Genomic DNA, 17,301 nt, shown 5'->3' on the forward strand with positions numbered 1-17,301 from the left:
ATCTCTGCTTCTTACTATGCTGTCTAGGTTGGCCATAGCTTTCCTCCCAAGGAGCAAGCGTCTTTTAATTTCATGGATACAGTCACCATCTGCGGTGATCTTGGAGCCCAAGAAAGTAAAATCTGTCACTGCTTCCATTTCTTCCCCTTCTATATGCCAGGAAGTGATAGGGCCAGATGACATGATCTTCATTTTTTTAATGTTGAGTTTCAAACCAGCTTTTGCACTCTCCTCTTTCACCCTCAACAAGAGGCTCTTGAGATCCTCTTCGCTTTCTGCCATTAGGGTGGTATCGTCTGCATATCGGAGATTGTTGATAATTCTCCCGGCAATCTTAATTCCGACCTCTGATTCATCCAACCTGGCATTTCTCATGATGTACTCTGCATATAAGTTAAATAAGCAGGGTGACAATATGCAGCCTTGTCGTACTCCTTTCCCAATTTTGAACCAATCGGTTGTTCCATCTCTGGTTCTTACTGTTAATTCTTGACCCTCGTACAGGTTTCTCAGGAGACAGGTAAGGTGGTCTGGTACTCCCATCACTTTAAGAATTTGCCACAGTTTGTTGTGATCCACACAATCAAAGGCTTTAGCGTAGTCAATGAAGCAGAAATAGACGTTTTTCTGGAATTCTCTTGCTTTCTCCATGATGCAGTGAATGTTGGCGATTTGATCTCTAGTTCCTCTGCCTCTTCAGAACCCAGCTTGTACTTCCGGTAGTTCTCGGTTCGCATACTGCTGAAGCCTAGCTTGTAGGATTTTGAGCATCACCTTGCTGGCATGTGAAATGAGCGCAATTGTATGGTAGTTTGAGCACTCTTTGGCGTTGCCCTTCTTTGGAATTGGAATGTAAACTGACCTTTTCCAGTCTTGAGGCCACTGTTGAGTGTTCCAGATTTGTTGGCATATTGAATGCAGCACTGTAACAGCATCATCTTTTAGGATTTTAAATAGCTCGGCTGGAATACTGTCATCTCCGCTAGCTTTGTTGTTACTAATGCTTCCTAAGGCCCACTTGACTTCACTCTCGAGGATGTCCGGCTCAAGTTCAGTGACCGCACTATCATGGCTATCAGGGACATTCAGATCTTTCCTGTATAGTTCTTCTGTGTATTCTTGCCACCTCTTCTTAATCTCATCTGCTTCTGTTAGGTCCCTGCCTTCTTTGTCCTTTATCATGCCCGTCTTTGCACAAAACGTTCCCTTGAGATCTCCAATTTTCTTGAAGAGATCTCTAGTCTTTCCCATTCTGTTGTTTTCCTCGATTTCTTTGCATTGTTCATTTAAGAAGGCCTTCTTGTCTCTCCTTGCTATGCTCTGGAACTCTGCATTCAGTTGGGTATATCTTCCCCTTTCTCCCTTGCTTTTCGCTTCCCTTCTTTCCTCAGCTACTTGTAAAGCCTCATCAGACAGCCACTTGGCTTTCTTGCATTTCTTTTTCTTTGGGACGGATTTCGTTGCTGCCTCCTGAACAATGTTACGGACCTCCGTCCATAGTTCCTCAGGCACTCTGTCTATCAGGTCTAATCCCTGAAATCTATTCCTCACCTCCACTGTATATTCATCAGCGATATGATTTAGGTCATACCTGAACGGTTTAGTGGTTTTCCCGACGTTCTTCCATTTAAGCCGAAATTTTGCAAGAAGCAGCTCATGATCTGAGCCACAGTCAGCTCCAGGTCTTGTTTTTACTGACTGTATGGAGCTTCTCCATCTTTGGCTGCAAAGGACATAATCAATCTGATTTCGATATTGACCATCTGGTGACGTCCATGTGTAGAGTTGCCTGTTGTGCTGTTGGAAAAGAGTGTTTGCTATGATCAGCATGTTCTCTTGGCAAAACTCTATTAGCTTTTGTCCTGCTTCATTTTGTACACCAAGGCCATGCCTGCCTGTTATCCCGGTGATTTCTTGACTTCCTACTTTAGCATTCCAATCCCCTATGATGAAGGGTACATCTTTTTTTGGTGTTAGTTCTAGAAGGTGTTGTAGGTCTTCATAGAACCGATCAACCTCAGCTTCTTCGGCCTCAGTGGTTGGGGCATAGACTTGAATTACTGTGATGTTGAATGGTTTGCCTTGGATTCGTACTGAGATCATTCTATCATTTTTAAGATTGTACCCCAGTACTGCTTTTCCCACCCTTTTGTTGACTATGAGTGCTACTCCATTTCTTCTAAGGGATTCTTGCCCACAGTAGTAGATATGATGGTCATCTGAATTAAATTCGCCCATGCCTGTCCATTTTAGTTCGCTGATTCCCAAGATGTCGATGTTCAATCTTGCCATCTCATGTTTGACCACCTCCAGCTTACCTTGATTCATTGATCTGACATTCCAGGTTCCTAAACAATATTGTTCTTTACAGCATCGGATTTTCTTTTCACCGCCAGACACATCCACAGCTGAGTTTCCTTTCGGGTTTGGCCCAGCCGCTTCACTCTTTCTGGCGCTACTTGGAAATACCCTCTGCTCTTCCCCAGTAGCATATTGGACACCTTCCGACCTGAGGGGCTCATCTTCCGGCGTCATCTCGTTTAGCCTTGTGATACGTTCCATGGGGTTTTCTTGGCAAGAATACTGGAGTGGGTTGCCATTTCCTTCTCCAGTGGACCACATTTTGTCAGAACTCTCTGCCATGACCTGTCCGTCTTGGGTGGCCCTGCACGGCATAGCTTATGGCTTCACTGAGTTACGCAAGCCCCTTCGCCACAACAAGGCAGTGATCCATGAAGGGGTCTATCAGTACAGAGCTATCAGTACTAGTAGCCATTGATAGCCTTCTCCTCCAGGAATTTGTCTAACCTCCTTTTAAAGTCGTCCAAATTGGTGGCCATCACTACATCTTGTGGTAGCAAATTGCATAGTTTGACTATGCGCTGTGTGAAGAAGTCCTTCCTTTGATCTGTCCTGAATCTCCCACCAATCAGTTTCATGGGATGACCTGGATTCTAGTATTATGAGAGAGGGAGAAAAATGTCTCCCTATCCACTTCCTCCACACTGTGCATAATTTTGTTCACCTCTATCATGTCTCCCCTTACTCGTCTTTTTTCCAAGCTAAACAATCCCAACTGTTGTAACCTTCCCTCATAGGGGAGTTGCTCCAGTCCCTTGATCATTTCAGTTGCCCTTTTCTGGGCAGGAGGGCACTGTTGCACTCATGTCCTGTTGTGGGTTTCCCGTGGGCAGCTGGTTGGCCACTGTATGAACAGAATGCTGGACTAGATGGACCCTTGGTCTGATCCAGCATAGCTTTTCTTAAGTTCTTTCTTTTTTCCAGCTCTACAATATATTTTGTTTTAACAGCAGGGATGGGGCAATGGCCAAATGGCTTCATGCAGCATTCCCATGAGGACAACATGTGAACCCAGGGACTCAGCCAGTGCTCAGAAGAGCGACTGCTGCACTTCTCCGTGTTTAGAGAGGTGCAGAACTCCATGCCTCTTTCAACACGGAGGAATGGGCAGGAGGCCAGACGATGATGTCAGGGGGTATGGCCACATCCCCTGACATCATCCAGCCCATGGAGGGCCTGGTGGGGGGCAATTCAGCCCCCCACCCAATTTTGGTCCTGCACCCTTGCTTTACAGAGTACAAGATGACTGAATCCTGCCCGGGGGAGCTTCCAGCCTAAGATTCATCACAGAGGCGACATCAAAGAAAGGAGAGCAGGGATGGAGGCAGTGATAAATGAGGAGTTATCACGTATTGAGCCTTAGTTTACTGTAAGCCAGGCTTCCCCAACCTTGTGCCTTCCAGATGCCCCTGCCGACTTGCTCTCTGCCTGCCAAGCAAGCAAGTGGAAGCTATGAGGAGATAGAGGATGAGGAGCAATAGCAGCTGGTGACAATGGTGGTGAGAAGGTAGGCTCACCAAGGGAGGGGGCCCACAGAAGATGTCTTGCCCAAGAGCCATCCGAACCCTGGAGCTGACACTGCCCTGCTGGATCAGACCAACTGTCCATCTAGTCCAGCATCTTGTTTCCCATAGTAGCCAATCAGATGCTGCGTCTTCAAAGCCCCCCAGAAGAGCAGGAAATCCGCAGGGTTTGATATTCAGTGGCATACTGCCTCTGAATGTGGAGGGTCTATGGAACAATCGTGACCAATACCCATTGATAGACTTTTCCTCCATGAATTTGTCTGATCCCCTGTTAAAACCAGCTCAGCCCATGGTGGCCACCACATCTTGTAGCAGTGTTTTCCATAAATTATTTACATTTTGTGTGAAGAAGTACTCTCTCTTGTCAGTCCTGAGTCTACTCCATGTTGATTCCATTGGATAAACCCGAGTTCTAGTATTACGGGGAAAGGAGAAAAAGTGATCTCACTCTTCCATCTTGGTCCTTGGGCATTCCCTCATCATTGTGTTTTTTTGGGATGAGACTGATGCCAGTATTTGTATATAGCTCTATCTTTACTGTTGTTCAGCGCACACACAGATTATTAATTGTGTATTTCTCACTGTTGCTAAAAATAAAAATGATTTGTTTGTTTTCACTTTTTACTGAAAACTGTTATTAGAATTAAGCTTTCTTGGAACATGCGTTGTTAAATTGGTCTGATTTTAAATTGAGCTTTTCATACTAACAGATTGCTAGCTCATCTTTGCCCTTTTAAAATTAAAATTCGCTCTTTATTTACAGCGGCACATATAAAGGAGTATCATGCTGAAAAGATAAGACATACATTAGGACTTGTATGACTGGTTTATGTAATCTATGCACTCTGAGCATGTTACAGATTCTGACTTAATTTCTGTGTTCATATTGTGCTTTTTGGATACGCGAACCCTGTTGAAGTCAACATGCACATAACGGTGCCCAAATGTGACTTGTAGCAACACCTCTCTTTGGATATCTGCAGATGGTGCAATTATGGTTCTCTCTCTTTGTCTCTCAGTCTGTCGTCGGCGCTGAAGGATTGTCCCTTGCATTCCGACACATCATAAGCTCTTTGTTGTGGCACTGCTCCCAGCATACCTGTGAAGCACTACTGCATGAAGTCATTGTGTGTGTTGGCTATTTCACTGTAAACCACCTGGATAATCAGGTAAGGATATCAGTTCAGAGATTATTTCTCACCTGTGTATCAACTCATGACCAAAGGAGGCCCTTTAGCCTTTCATAGCAAGATATCACAGAGACATTTGGCAGGGTGGGTTTGTCCTACTGGAGAAGCTGCAGCAAGGAACCTGTCTTTTTTTCTGAGAGCTCTTGTGAAAACACACTTACTTGGGAGTAAGCCCCATGAAAATCAACAGTTCATGTTCCAAGTAAACCTGGTTAGATTTAACAAAAGCCATACATCACTAGTTGGTATATGAAGGAAGAGCATTTCTGGACCACACCACAGACTTCTTGAGAAGCCACATCGGTGTTGCAGTCCCTCTGTCCCAGCGCTGAGCAGTGCATGCCGTTTCGGTGAGAACCTAGGAAGCTGCCCTAGACTGAATCAGACCCTCGGTCCATCTAGCCCGGTGTTGTTGACACTGCCTGGCACCAGCGCTCCAGGATTTCAGGCAGAGGTCTTCTCCAGCCCTCCTGGAGATTTGGGGGATTGAACCTGGGGCCTTCTCCCTGCAAAGCAGGTACTCCCGCTACCCAGCTCAAAAGGTACAGCCCCTCCCCATCCTTATAATCACATGACAGTCTCAGGGATAGGGAACCCGTGGCCCTTGCGATGTTGTTTGACTGCACCTCCCATCATCCCTCACCACTGACTTTGCTGGCTAGGACTGATGGGACTTGCAGTCCAACAAAATCTCGAGGACCGCACATTCCCCATCCCTGCGGGAACTAATTGTTAATTAGTTAGGAACTAATTGACCTTCTTTGGCTGCAGTCCCTCCTAATGCTGACTCCAGCAGGAGCTCGGGGCTTAGCAGGGCATGGGTAAAAGCAACATTTGGAATCTGAAGCAGAATCTGACTGCAGTGAAGGAGAGGTCCAGAACTCCCACTGAGCTTCGGCTGCATCTTTCAGATGCTCTTCAGATTAGATTTTGCTAATGCCTTCATCTTGAGTTCCCAAGAGGGAGAATTGTGTTCTTGAGATTCCCACTGCAAACTCAACTGGGTTGGTTGGCATAGAGAAGTGCCAAAAAAAATGTTGCCTTCCATTCCTCTGGCAGGTTAACCATTTTCATTTTCTGGCACGGATTTAGAGACAGATGTGACTCATTAGAAAGGGCTGGGCAGTGTGAGTATGCCAGAAACAGCACACAGCAGAGATTCCTAAGACGTGTCCATGATGTGCCCGCCGCTGTTGGCACTTGTGCCCTGGGGCAGAGGTCTGACCAACTTGTGAGCAGGCGTCATGCCATCCTGGCAGATGGCCTGAGTGAGTGCAGCCAAGAGGCAAAGTCTAAGCCTGTGTTTTGGCTCGTGGTATTCCAGACTGTGGAGCTGCAGTGGTTTTTAGCCTGCAATGCACTGGTGGCTCAGGATCTGTGCCATCTGTAGGTGCTTCCTAGCTCTGTTTATGAAACTCAGCAGATTTGGGACTGGCCAGTTTCTGGATGGCAGATCCCTTTTTTATCATGCCTGGAGATTGTTGGAGTAAGGATGACAAACAAATATGAAAAGTTCATTTGTTCGTTCCCTCTGTTGCTGCATGGTTGTCACAGTAGCTGCATGATCATGCGTTGTCATGTGTGGAACGGCCATAACTCCCTTGCAAAGATTTCTCTTGCATTACTGCACTTCTTGCTCTTACCAGTTCCTTATAAATTTATTAATAAAGACCTAGATTTGATTCTGTTCCTTCACCGGTATAATAATTGCAGGCACTAATAAAGTAAAACAGCCACCCTGAGTACACATTGGCTTAGATGGGATAAAAGACCCAGTATAAATACACTTTGGTGACTCTTTCATTTTTAACTTGCAGTCCTCTCTAGCCAAGACAATTTCCCCAACTGGGAAGGCCTCTGAGTCCAAACCCTGCCCCCAGTCCCTTTGCTGGGAAAAGGCTAAATCCTCTCGCTCCAAAGTGGAACATGGGAAACTACCGAATACCAAGTCAGACCATTAGCCTGTCTAGCTCCGTATCACCTACATTGATTGGTGACAGCTACCTCAACTTTCAGCCCTACCTGGAGATACCTGAGGTTGAAAGTGGGGCCTATTGCCATTCCCCCAGATCTCCGTCAGTGCATTCGTGTCTGTAGTACAGAGCTCCTTTACAGTGGTTACAGGGATCCTGATGTTTTTCCTCAAACCAGTTCAGCTGTCATTAAGGCTTCAGGGGATGGTTCCCACTATAGGAACATATGAAGCTGACTTGTGCAAGGTCAGACTCTTGGTCCATCTAGCTAGCATAGTCTATACCAGGGTGGGCAACTTCAGGAGGTCCAGGGGCCATTTATCCTCACTGGGCCACACACTGTCGGGTGCTGCACAGTCTGCAAGATGCTCACCCCAAAAGCCAAAACAAGCATCAACCTTTCCGATTTGCCACCAACATTTGGCAGCAAAGTGCTCTAGAGCACCACAGAGCTAGGGTTAAATTTAGCTTAATCACTTTGGTGCTCCGTAGTGACTATGCAGTCCCCAAAGGGCCAAAGTTAGCTTGCAGACAAGCTATATTTGTCCCTTTTGGCACTCCGTAGCCGCTACAGACCCCATTTTTGTAAAATTGTTATGATGATGATGATGATGATTTCAGGGGGCATCAGAGGATGGCAGGGGCTGCATGGGGGGGGGACAGCAGGGCTGCGTGTTGACCTCCTTTGTTCTATACTCACTGGCAGTGGCTCTCCCCACCTGGAGATGCCAAAGATTGAATCTGAGAGCTTCTGCCTGCAAGGCATGTACTCTACCACTGAGCTGCAGGCCCTCCCTGATGAACTGTGGAGGCAGCTCAGAGCTATTTTTGAATGCCAGTCCTCCCCACTACATACACAGACAGTGGAGGCTGGTGGCTCTGATGTCAGCGGGGTGGTGCATCTGCCCCGGGTTTCAGTCAGAACCAGTCAGAACTCTAAAGGAGCTATCCAAGGTGCACCTTGGATAGCTCCTTTAGAGCTCTGACCCGTTCTGACTGAAACCCGGGACAGATGTACCTCCCCGCTGACATTGGAGCCACCAGCCTCCACTGCCCACAGATATGTACATAGCTGCTTCGGAGCAGAAAGAGGTCTCAGCCTCCCTTTGTCCCCCAGGTGGCTGTTCTGTGGAGGGATTTTCCCCACAGTCTGCACACCACCACCACCTGCAAATTTGGCAGGGTCCTCACACTTGTCCTCTTTATTAGCCACCGTTAGATCTATTGGCTTAACAGGTCCCACGATACCGTGGATGGGCGCATAAGGGAAAGCTGTATAATAAAAATAATGCTCCTGCCTTTGAGTAAGCCAATCAGGGGCTTACTTAGGATTACAATTTCTAATTATAAATGTAGCTGTTAATTAACAAACTCCTTGCATCTTGGGACACTTTCAGTTTTCTCCTCGGTATCTGATCTAATTAATGACTATAATTAGTATGTGTTGTCAACTGTTGTCTCATTTGCATTTTATATTGGATAATTGAATGTGGCCTGATAATTAAATTAACGTGAATGACAGATGAGTTGGCTTACTCCACATTACTGCACTGGGGATATTAAAAAAGAGAAAGGCAGAAACCTTTTACATATTCATTGTTGCAAGTGAATATTTTTAATTTGGCAAATCTTTGCATGCTGAAGTACTTCGATCCATGATCTTCCATGACAGCGTGCCAAGATGATTAGTACTGTTTATTTGTCCCACAGTGCCCAAAACTATAAATCTGACTACACAGTACTTCTGCATTATATTTTATTCCTTTTTGTCAGTCTTCCAAACCTATGGCTCTAGAAGTACAGTGCAGAAACTTTAGCGTTCTAAATCTTATTTGATACAGGCTGGCATAGAATTAATGGTTTGGGGAAAAAAGATTTTGAACTGCTTTCCTCTACATTTAAAATATTGATTAGCATACAGTTATCTTCCCTATTACTGAGGATATTGTCCGTTATGTTACCTAGTGTCCTCTTTATAAGGGGTGTAGAGATGTAATAAATAAATATGGATCCACATGAGAAATCTTAGTCGAGTTTCGGCTCAGGAAGAATTTTGTTACACCTCATGAATTTGTATGTTTTCTGTTGTTCGATCACAAAAATTACATTCCCTTGCGTGTTTCGCTATTTGTGCTGACAGCCAGGAAATTGAGAGCTAAATTTTGTTGCTCAATTCTGAATGTCCCTTCTGTTTTTGTTATATCTTATAGCTAAACAATAATATTATTACTATTGCAGTAATATTTCAGTTAAAATACAAGTATACTGAAGCAGGAAGTATTCTGAATTATTCTGTTGAATTTAACGGCATCTTGGGGATGAACCTGAGCAGATCAATGCAGAATTGAAATTGAACATTTTGGTATCATCTCCAAGTGTGATGAAGGCATTTAGTAAACAGAGACCTATTCATGGAATCTCATTTACACCAAAGGCTGGATCCAAATATTCCCTTCCTATGATGGAAGGAATCTCCCTTTGACAGAGGAAGGTTCCTTCTGCCAGAGAGAGGAGACCTTTGGATCTAACCCAGAGTTTCTGAGGCTTGGGTGTTAAGACCATTACAGAAAAATAATTTAATTTCAGTGAGCAGGATGCTTTTTGTCTACATTTTAGACTTTTTGCAAGGTACTAACTTCAGGATTAACTGGAATAGTAAATAGAATGGCATGAACTGGACAAGCTCCTTGCAGTTTTTTTATCAAAACAAATCACATGCAATTCTATTTGTGCTGCAGAAATAACCTATGTTGATGGTGCTGGATGTTTTTGTTGTCCTTATTTGTGCAAGCTCATACCTTCATTGAATCATATTTTATTCTGTTAGCTGTACTCATATACCATAGTTGTGGAATGCCTTTCTGTGGGAAACCCACCTAGCTCTTTCATTACTAACCTTTCACCACTCAGTGAAAATGTGGCACTTTGGCTGAACAGTTTTGGCAGATGCTGGGCTTGAATTTTTCAGGCTGGTAATTTTTTTCTGTTCTGCTGGCTATTATGCTTCACCCTTGTTTAATGTGTTGTTAATATATTGTTCCATTTTACACTGTTAACCACCTCAAGGTGGAGGTTAAGACAGAAAAGCAGGGGATAAGTATTTTACAGTGCAATTCTATACATGCATACTTGGAAGTAAGTCCCACTGAGTTCAGTGGGACTTACTCCCAGGTGAATGTGTATAGCAGGGCTCTGAAAGCTTTTTGGGTCAATGGGCACATTTAGAACTTTGAGATAGTGTTGTGGGCACTCTCACAAAATGGCTGCCTTGGGCAGGAGAAGGCTTGGCCATTCATAAAATAGCTGCCATGTTGGGCATGGCCAGTAACAAAACACTAATTTCCCAGAAGGCAAACTGGGGGGACGAAAAGAAAAGTAATTTGGCCAAGGACCTAAGTACAAGGCAGAGGTGGAGTCTCAGCTCCAAAACACAAATCTAGTATTTTGAACCACAGTAATGATGGTGCTGGAAGTCAGCCCTTCGCTTTGCAGCATGCCAGCCTCGCAGTTAAGAAAAAAAAAGTATATTTTTAAAAAAATCTTAAGAAATAAAATAAAAATCAGGAGACAACTCTTTTTGGCAGGTGCCCAAAGAGTTGTCCATGGGCACATTGGTCCCCATGGCTCCGTGTTGGATATCTCAGGTGTATATGATTGCAGCCAACATTAATAAATAAAAAATAAATAACATGTTGTGTATTAGAAGCAAAGAAATGGCTTCAGCAGAAAAGAACACTACATTTATAATTGCTTTTATAGGAGAATAACATATTTTTATGTTTATATGGGATTGTTAACTCCCTATTTTAAAATGGAGCTACTAAAGATATAGTTTTAGGGCACAATCCTATGCATGTTTAGACAGAGAAAAGGCCTACAACTCCCAGCATTCCCCAGCCAGCATGGGTATACATAAGACACTGTTTAAGTAAGGGAAGTAATTTCACCTGCAACAAACAGAGATATTCCAAAATACAGTGGACTACGTGGACATGGATGCACGTTAGCCGAAAGGATATAATGAAGATTTACCACTTTTAAAAAAAGAAAAAGAAAAAGCCCTGTGTGTAGCCTTGCTGAACGTGGCGATTGCCACTTAGTTCTTAGCAGAGTGTTGTCCATGTCAGAAACTGTGGTTGTTTTTGGCATGCTTCTGTAGATAGATGGTTTTTTGTAAGCAAATTTGATGAACCTTGAACACTAAGAGTTTTTGCCACTAAATAGATCCGTGGAGGCATTGGACAATCCTCTTGCTTGCTAGGCCTCTGACCAAGCCTGTCAGCCCTTTACTTTCAAGGCAATCCTTATGTCAACATGGTAATTTAAAGCAAAGTCAGCACTGACATGATGCGAAGAGGCGCAGTCTGTTCTGACCCATGCTACAGCTTTATAGGCTGTAAATTTCCAGTTTTCTCTCTGAATATAGTAGCTTCAGCAAGGGTAGAAAAATAGTGGTTTGCTCTTGAGTTTAGAACCTTCTGATCCAACCATTAGTTTATGGCTTCTCAGAAAGCCATCATAAGAGTTTTCTCAGGGACAATGGACAGACACATCTATCTTTGGGGGGCGGGGGGGGGTTCTTATATTTGTTGTGTCAGGCCAGTTTGAATGTGGATTGTTGTATGGTTCAGGTGAATTTCTACGTGGGCAGAGGCTAAGTGAGACCTCCTCTGTTGACCTGGCTAAGAACATGTGGCCATTCCTCTTCCATAGTTATCTCCATTAGCAGCCATTCTTCTTGGCTGCTTCAGAGGGAGAGGTGAGACAGTGAGGCCTTCTCCATTGTCCTGGCTGGAACCTGGTGCCATTTTGCTCCTCCCCTCCCGGATGTGTCTCCAGTCTTCATTGCAGCTGCCTGTTATGTACGTACGAAAAAATTAGTACTTGAATTTGCTCATTTTCCTCTTTTCTCTCCATTCCTTTTTTTTATCATGGCTCTTAGATTGCATGCTGTGATAATGAAACATTGACAGCTTTAAGTGCTTTGGCACAAGGGGAGTATCTAATGCAGTAAGTAAGTAAATACAGTGGGAGGAGTGGGATTGTACCTGACCTGCCCACCTGATGTACATGTCCCAGCTCCAAGCCCACCAGATGTCCATGCATGGACATAACTTTTACATCGGGCCTACATAAAATCCAGAAACCAACCCAATGGTTCAGGTCTCTACACACTGGATTTCAAGGCATAGGTTGTATATAAGAGTTACATCTGTGTGTTGACGACCAGCATGCCCAGGGGGCAGGACAGGCATAAGCATTTGGTGGAACGAATAGGCACAACAATCGCTCTTCCCCCATCACACATAGACTTTACCGACTTAGAATCTATCCAAGCCAAGCTACTGTGAAGTAGTAAAGCATACACCGCAGACAATATATTTTGAAACGTTTGCAGTGGTTCAGTACATCTGATCTTGGGGAGCATTCAGGCAACTGCATCAGCCCAGTTTAGGAGTTCCCTCCATATGTAGAAGAAATGTGTGGAGGGGGAATAGGACTGTGCCTTATCCCACCCACCCCTGACATCACTGCACCCCACTCCAGATGACCATGCATTCAGGGGGATGGTGCCCCCTTTCAAGCCTTCGTCTCTATGTAGTGGGGAGGGGGACACAGGGTCAGCAAGATGCAACAACATCAAGGGCAGGAGCAACAGAAGCACAATCAGTGGTGTAGAGGAAGCATGGCTCGCACTTTTTCATTAGCAGGGACTCTGATGTCGTCTGCCAGCCCCCTCAGAATTCCTGTTCCCTCTGAGCTTAGCTGTGATCTTCACCGTAGCTGTGGGGGGAATGAATTTTCCAAGCAACAATATATTGTTCCGTGTTGGAATGCAAAGTATTTGGGATGCCTTGATCTGGAATGGGCAATTAAGACCTATTCGCTTTACCAAAGACGTGCTCCTGGTGAAGATGAAAACGCCTAGAACTGGTTTGTTGATATGGATCATCACAGCTGCCTGAAATTTTTGGACTGCCCTTGGAGACTGTCAGTGAGCTCTTTCATTTCCAAATTTACCACTACACCAGTGTGTGTGTGTGTGTGTGTGTGTGTAGTTCAATCCAGCTGGGTGTGAGGACGTTTCTGTTGGAGGAGGAGGGGGGAGATACAATGAAGGAGCTTAGAGAAGGCTAACGGGTAATGTTGGGGCACTAAGAGAGTGTGCAAGGGGGCTGTTTAAATGAGAAGGGATCTGTCCATGAGGACTGAGTTGAGAGGGTGAAGCTTCCATAGAGTATCATATTTTGAAAACCTAAAATGTTTGTGTTTGGGTGGGTGAAAAAGATTTTAACACCCCTGCATTTTTTCTTAGACGTCCAATTGAAATACCGCTGCCTTACTCTCAGCTGCACTGTTTTTGGATCCCCGTTGAAGGCTGTATATCTTACAAAGTTGTATAATCTTAGAAGGGGGCGTGGCTGTGACTGTCACGAAGGGACCCTGTACTTCTGAATTTGCCACTACACTACTGAGCACAATCCCTTCCCTCCTCCACATGAAGGGTGAAGGCCTGGAGGAGAAGGTATGAAAGGGGGCCTTCCATCTCACCCACATCCACTCTCGATTAGAAGTAGGGATGGAGCGGGGCAGGGGGGAATTGAAACGGCTAGAAAATGTGAAATCTGTTTCATTTGTGAAAGCACTAAGCCACCAAAAATCTTGCATGCTCTTGCATAGCATAGGCCTATCTAAATAGCTTATGGAGTTCACAGCAGGAATATGCAGTGTGACCACACGGGATGATCACAGATATGCTCATGCCAGAAAATAATTCACCCTAATCGTCTCTGCAGCCCTCCTGATTTTTCCCATGGCATTCGCACAAGAACTTAGAAAGCAGGACGTCTTTAAAATAGCCTACATGGGCACAAGCACTTGCCCACATTTATAACCAGAGAGCCTGGGGGAGATTTTTTTTCTCCCCCCCCCCGCCCATTTCCAAGCCTTTTTCTCTCCCCCCCCCCCCCCGGCAACTGTATATTGTCTTACATCTGTTACTTATATATACTTTTTCTTAAAACTAGTTTATCCGTTTTAAATGCAGGTTTGTTTATCCTTTTAATGTTATTAAGATGGCTATCTAAACAACATGGAAAAGGTGTCACAGTTTTCTTTGTTTTACAGGCCTAGGCTGCAGACCTGCACACAGGAAACCTGTTCGAAGTTGGTGAGTTTTAAGACTGCCTACTTCTGTGCAGGATTGCAGCCTTAGACCATAAGCTGAAGCACGCTTATTGGAAACCCCAAGTTCCCTGGGAATCAGTATTTTTGCTTTATAGAGTTTTAATATGGTTATTCTTTTGTACAAATGTAAAAAAAATAGAAGTTTAAAAAATCAACCCGAGTAAGGGCACAACTGGACGTGACACAGGGGAGCTGTGATTATGATCTCCTACATTTTTTGAAGAGAACAGCCTTGGAGAGGGACAGAATTGGATCATGACTGCAGTGCTGAGGAAACCATAGGGAGGGGTTGTGGCCCAGCGGTAAGAGCGCATGCTTTGCAAGCAAAGGGTCCCAGGTTCGATCTGAAAACCTGGAGAGCCATAGCTGCCAGTCAGTGTCGACAATGCTGGGCTGTGACTTCGTACAGGACAGTTTCCAGTGTTCGTAACTCTGGAAAATGTTGTTCTATAAAGAGGCTGGGAAACAAGGGAAAATCCTTCACATTTTCCCTTAATTGTAATGCTTAGGATTCTTGGAGGAATGCCTGGGCTAGGAAAGAATCCTGCCTCAAACCCTGCACAGCCATTACTGCCAGTCAGTGTTGACAGTACTGGGCTAGATGGACCAAGGTCCTGACTCAGTAGAAGGCAGCTTCCAATGTTTATAAGGGGGATTCAATCCTTTCCCTTCATGCTGTTTTCCTAGTTAAAATTGCAGACACATACAGTGTTGCTGTTTAACCCACAGCGGAAATTTGTGCGTACCCATTACCTGTAAGTTTCCTCCTGTGGAGCAAATAGCATCTGGGAGTTAATTTTAATTGGTACAATGACACAGTGGTGGTATGGTTCATCCCCTCTCTCCTAGCATTATAGTCCAATCCAAGCCCCTGCCAAAGGAAGTGGGGCAGGTGGCTACTAGGAAGAGGGCCTTTTCTGCTGTGGCACCCCGGCTGTGGAATGAGCTCCCTAGAAAGGTTTGCTTGGCACCTACGTTGTACTCCTTTCAGTGCCACATGAAGACCTTTTTATTTTCCCAGCATTTTAGCACTTTAGTCTTCAGCTCTGCTGTTTTAAATCTCTATTTTAAATCTCTGCATCGCTGCTAGGTTTTATTCTGGTTATACTTTTATCTTGTAGTTTTACGCTTTTGTATTTTATATTGTTTTATTTTGTGGTTTTAATTTTTGTGAACTGGCCAGAGAGCTTCAGCTATTGGGCAGTATGGAAATGAAATAAATAAATAAAATCTGGGACAGGGGGCTCCATTACTCCATTCGTCTTTTTAAGCCTGAGATTCTAACTGGAAGATCCATACAAGTATAGAATTGGAAGGGATCTTGGAGGTCAGCTAATCCAATCCCCCTGCTCAGTGCAGGATCATGTCTAATTTGGCTGTATCTGCTCCCTCGGAAGCGTGCTTAAAATATTGGTACCAATAATGCCCAGAAACCACAGGTTTAGATCAATTGCATATAAGCAGAAAGATTACAAAGCCTGTGCATTTTGATATATACTTATATGTGCTATTTCATTTGTTAGTACCTTTTTTTGGAAATCAATAGATTTATCTGCGGAGACTATGTTTGAGGATAAACTTGACTTTCAGTTGTAAGCTCTTCCGATGGCTTTCCAACTGAAGGCTTGCCTTGAAATGAAAGTGACAGTGAATTGATATTAGAGCAAAAGTAAAGTTATGTTCAGCTTTTTTAAATGCTGTTCTAAGCGGATGAAGGAAAACTACATCAAATGATCCTTTTTAACCCTGTGCGTCCAACTGGCAGTATTGTCGGCCATTACCGGGGCGAGGGGGATCATGATAAAGATTAAAAGAAAACTAAGAACTCCCCCCCCCCCCAAAGTTAGAGTTGTTCCAGAGGTAGAGCTAGAGAGATCGGAAGGTAGAGAGCTTGACCTGGGCGATGACATACCCTTCTGATTAAACACTTACAGTCTGGGATTTGTTTATAGAGTAGCAAAGAAATAACGCAGATCTGACTTAAAGAGGGAGAGAGACAGTACGCTCTAAGCTACTCAAGGAATGATTTCTTTTATATAGTTATAAATAGCCTCACATAAACTGTAGCATTTTAATTGTTAAAAGGAGTATTGTACTATTAGAAACCATATACTGTTGAAGTTCAATTCCTGTTGCTTTGAAACTAATAACCTCCTTTATATAGTCAGTAAATGGAAAGGAAATCGCCAGAGTCCCCGTATTCCCTGTTGGAAGTTCAACACCCCAAGCATTTCTAGTGGTCATGTTCCGATTTGTATAGCAGATTTTGAGAGGGGCAGGTAGTGGCGTTTTAGATCCATTAGCTTTTTAGCCCCAACGTTCTTAAAAGACTTGCATCTGGATAGGGAATAAATAGCTGCCAGAGAGCACAGTCAAGTAGAAGGGAGTGTGTTTCCCCACTTTATTTCACACAGAATTCAACTTCCGTGCAAAGAATACATTTCTGTAGCAGTTAGTCCAGTCCCCTAAAGAATTAATAGTATATGTCACATAGAATACCTGCGGAGTGGCCTACAGAAGTGATGTCCTGTTCTCCCATGGAGCATAAAAATAAGCTTAAATTCCTGGTATACAAAATATTCCATGTTTCCAATTAGGGCTTTTGTTATTGAATATAAAAATGAGAAAAACATCTAGCAGGTGGAGCTAATTACATCTACTGAATGACCCACCTTCTCCCCTACAAAGCTTTCTGTCCAGCTCTTCAATTGAGGCCCTTCTTCTTCAGAGGTTAGATGGATGGCTATCAGAGAGAGGCCCTTTTCTGTGGTGGCACCCCAATTCTGGAATTTCCTCCTTAGGCAAATTTGCCTGTCAACGTCACTCCTATCTTGTAGTAACCTGCTAAAGTCCACCCTGTTCACTCATGCCTTTAACACCATGTGATTTTACTCCTGCTGTAACTCTTTGATTTTTGCTTTCTATTTGTTAAATGTTTTAGATGGTTTATGTATTTATGTACGTATGGTTTATGTTATGTACATATTATGTATCTGCCATGCATGTGTGTGTTTAATTTTATAAACTGCCTTGAGCACTACTTTAGGAGAAATGCTGAGTGTA

General features: G+C 44.0%; 1 protein-coding gene across 11 annotated transcripts in view; it reads left to right on the plus strand.

Moving 5' to 3' along the window:
- The window catches only part of SCAPER (S-phase cyclin A associated protein in the ER), a 238,025-nt gene that overhangs the window by 209,163 nt on the left and 11,561 nt on the right, over positions 1-17,301 (plus strand). For 7 of the 11 annotated variants that reach the window (XM_084816787.1, XM_084816790.1, XM_084816784.1 and 4 more), the window contains one exon: positions 4,907-5,056. In XM_084816787.1, coding sequence (XP_084672913.1) covers positions 4,907-5,056 — 150 coding nt within the window. Of the gene's footprint in view, positions 1-4,906; positions 5,057-11,763; positions 11,913-12,761; positions 12,902-13,366; positions 13,577-17,301 lie in introns of those variants that run through there. The other 4 variants (XR_014785311.1, XR_014785312.1, XM_084816791.1 and 1 more) reach the window with 3 other exon arrangements.

This window comes from Heloderma suspectum, chromosome 11 (assembly GCF_057233095.1).
Source record: "Heloderma suspectum isolate Gila_16-S chromosome 11, 16-S_ref, whole genome shotgun sequence".
NCBI lineage: Eukaryota > Metazoa > Chordata > Lepidosauria > Squamata > Helodermatidae > Heloderma > Heloderma suspectum.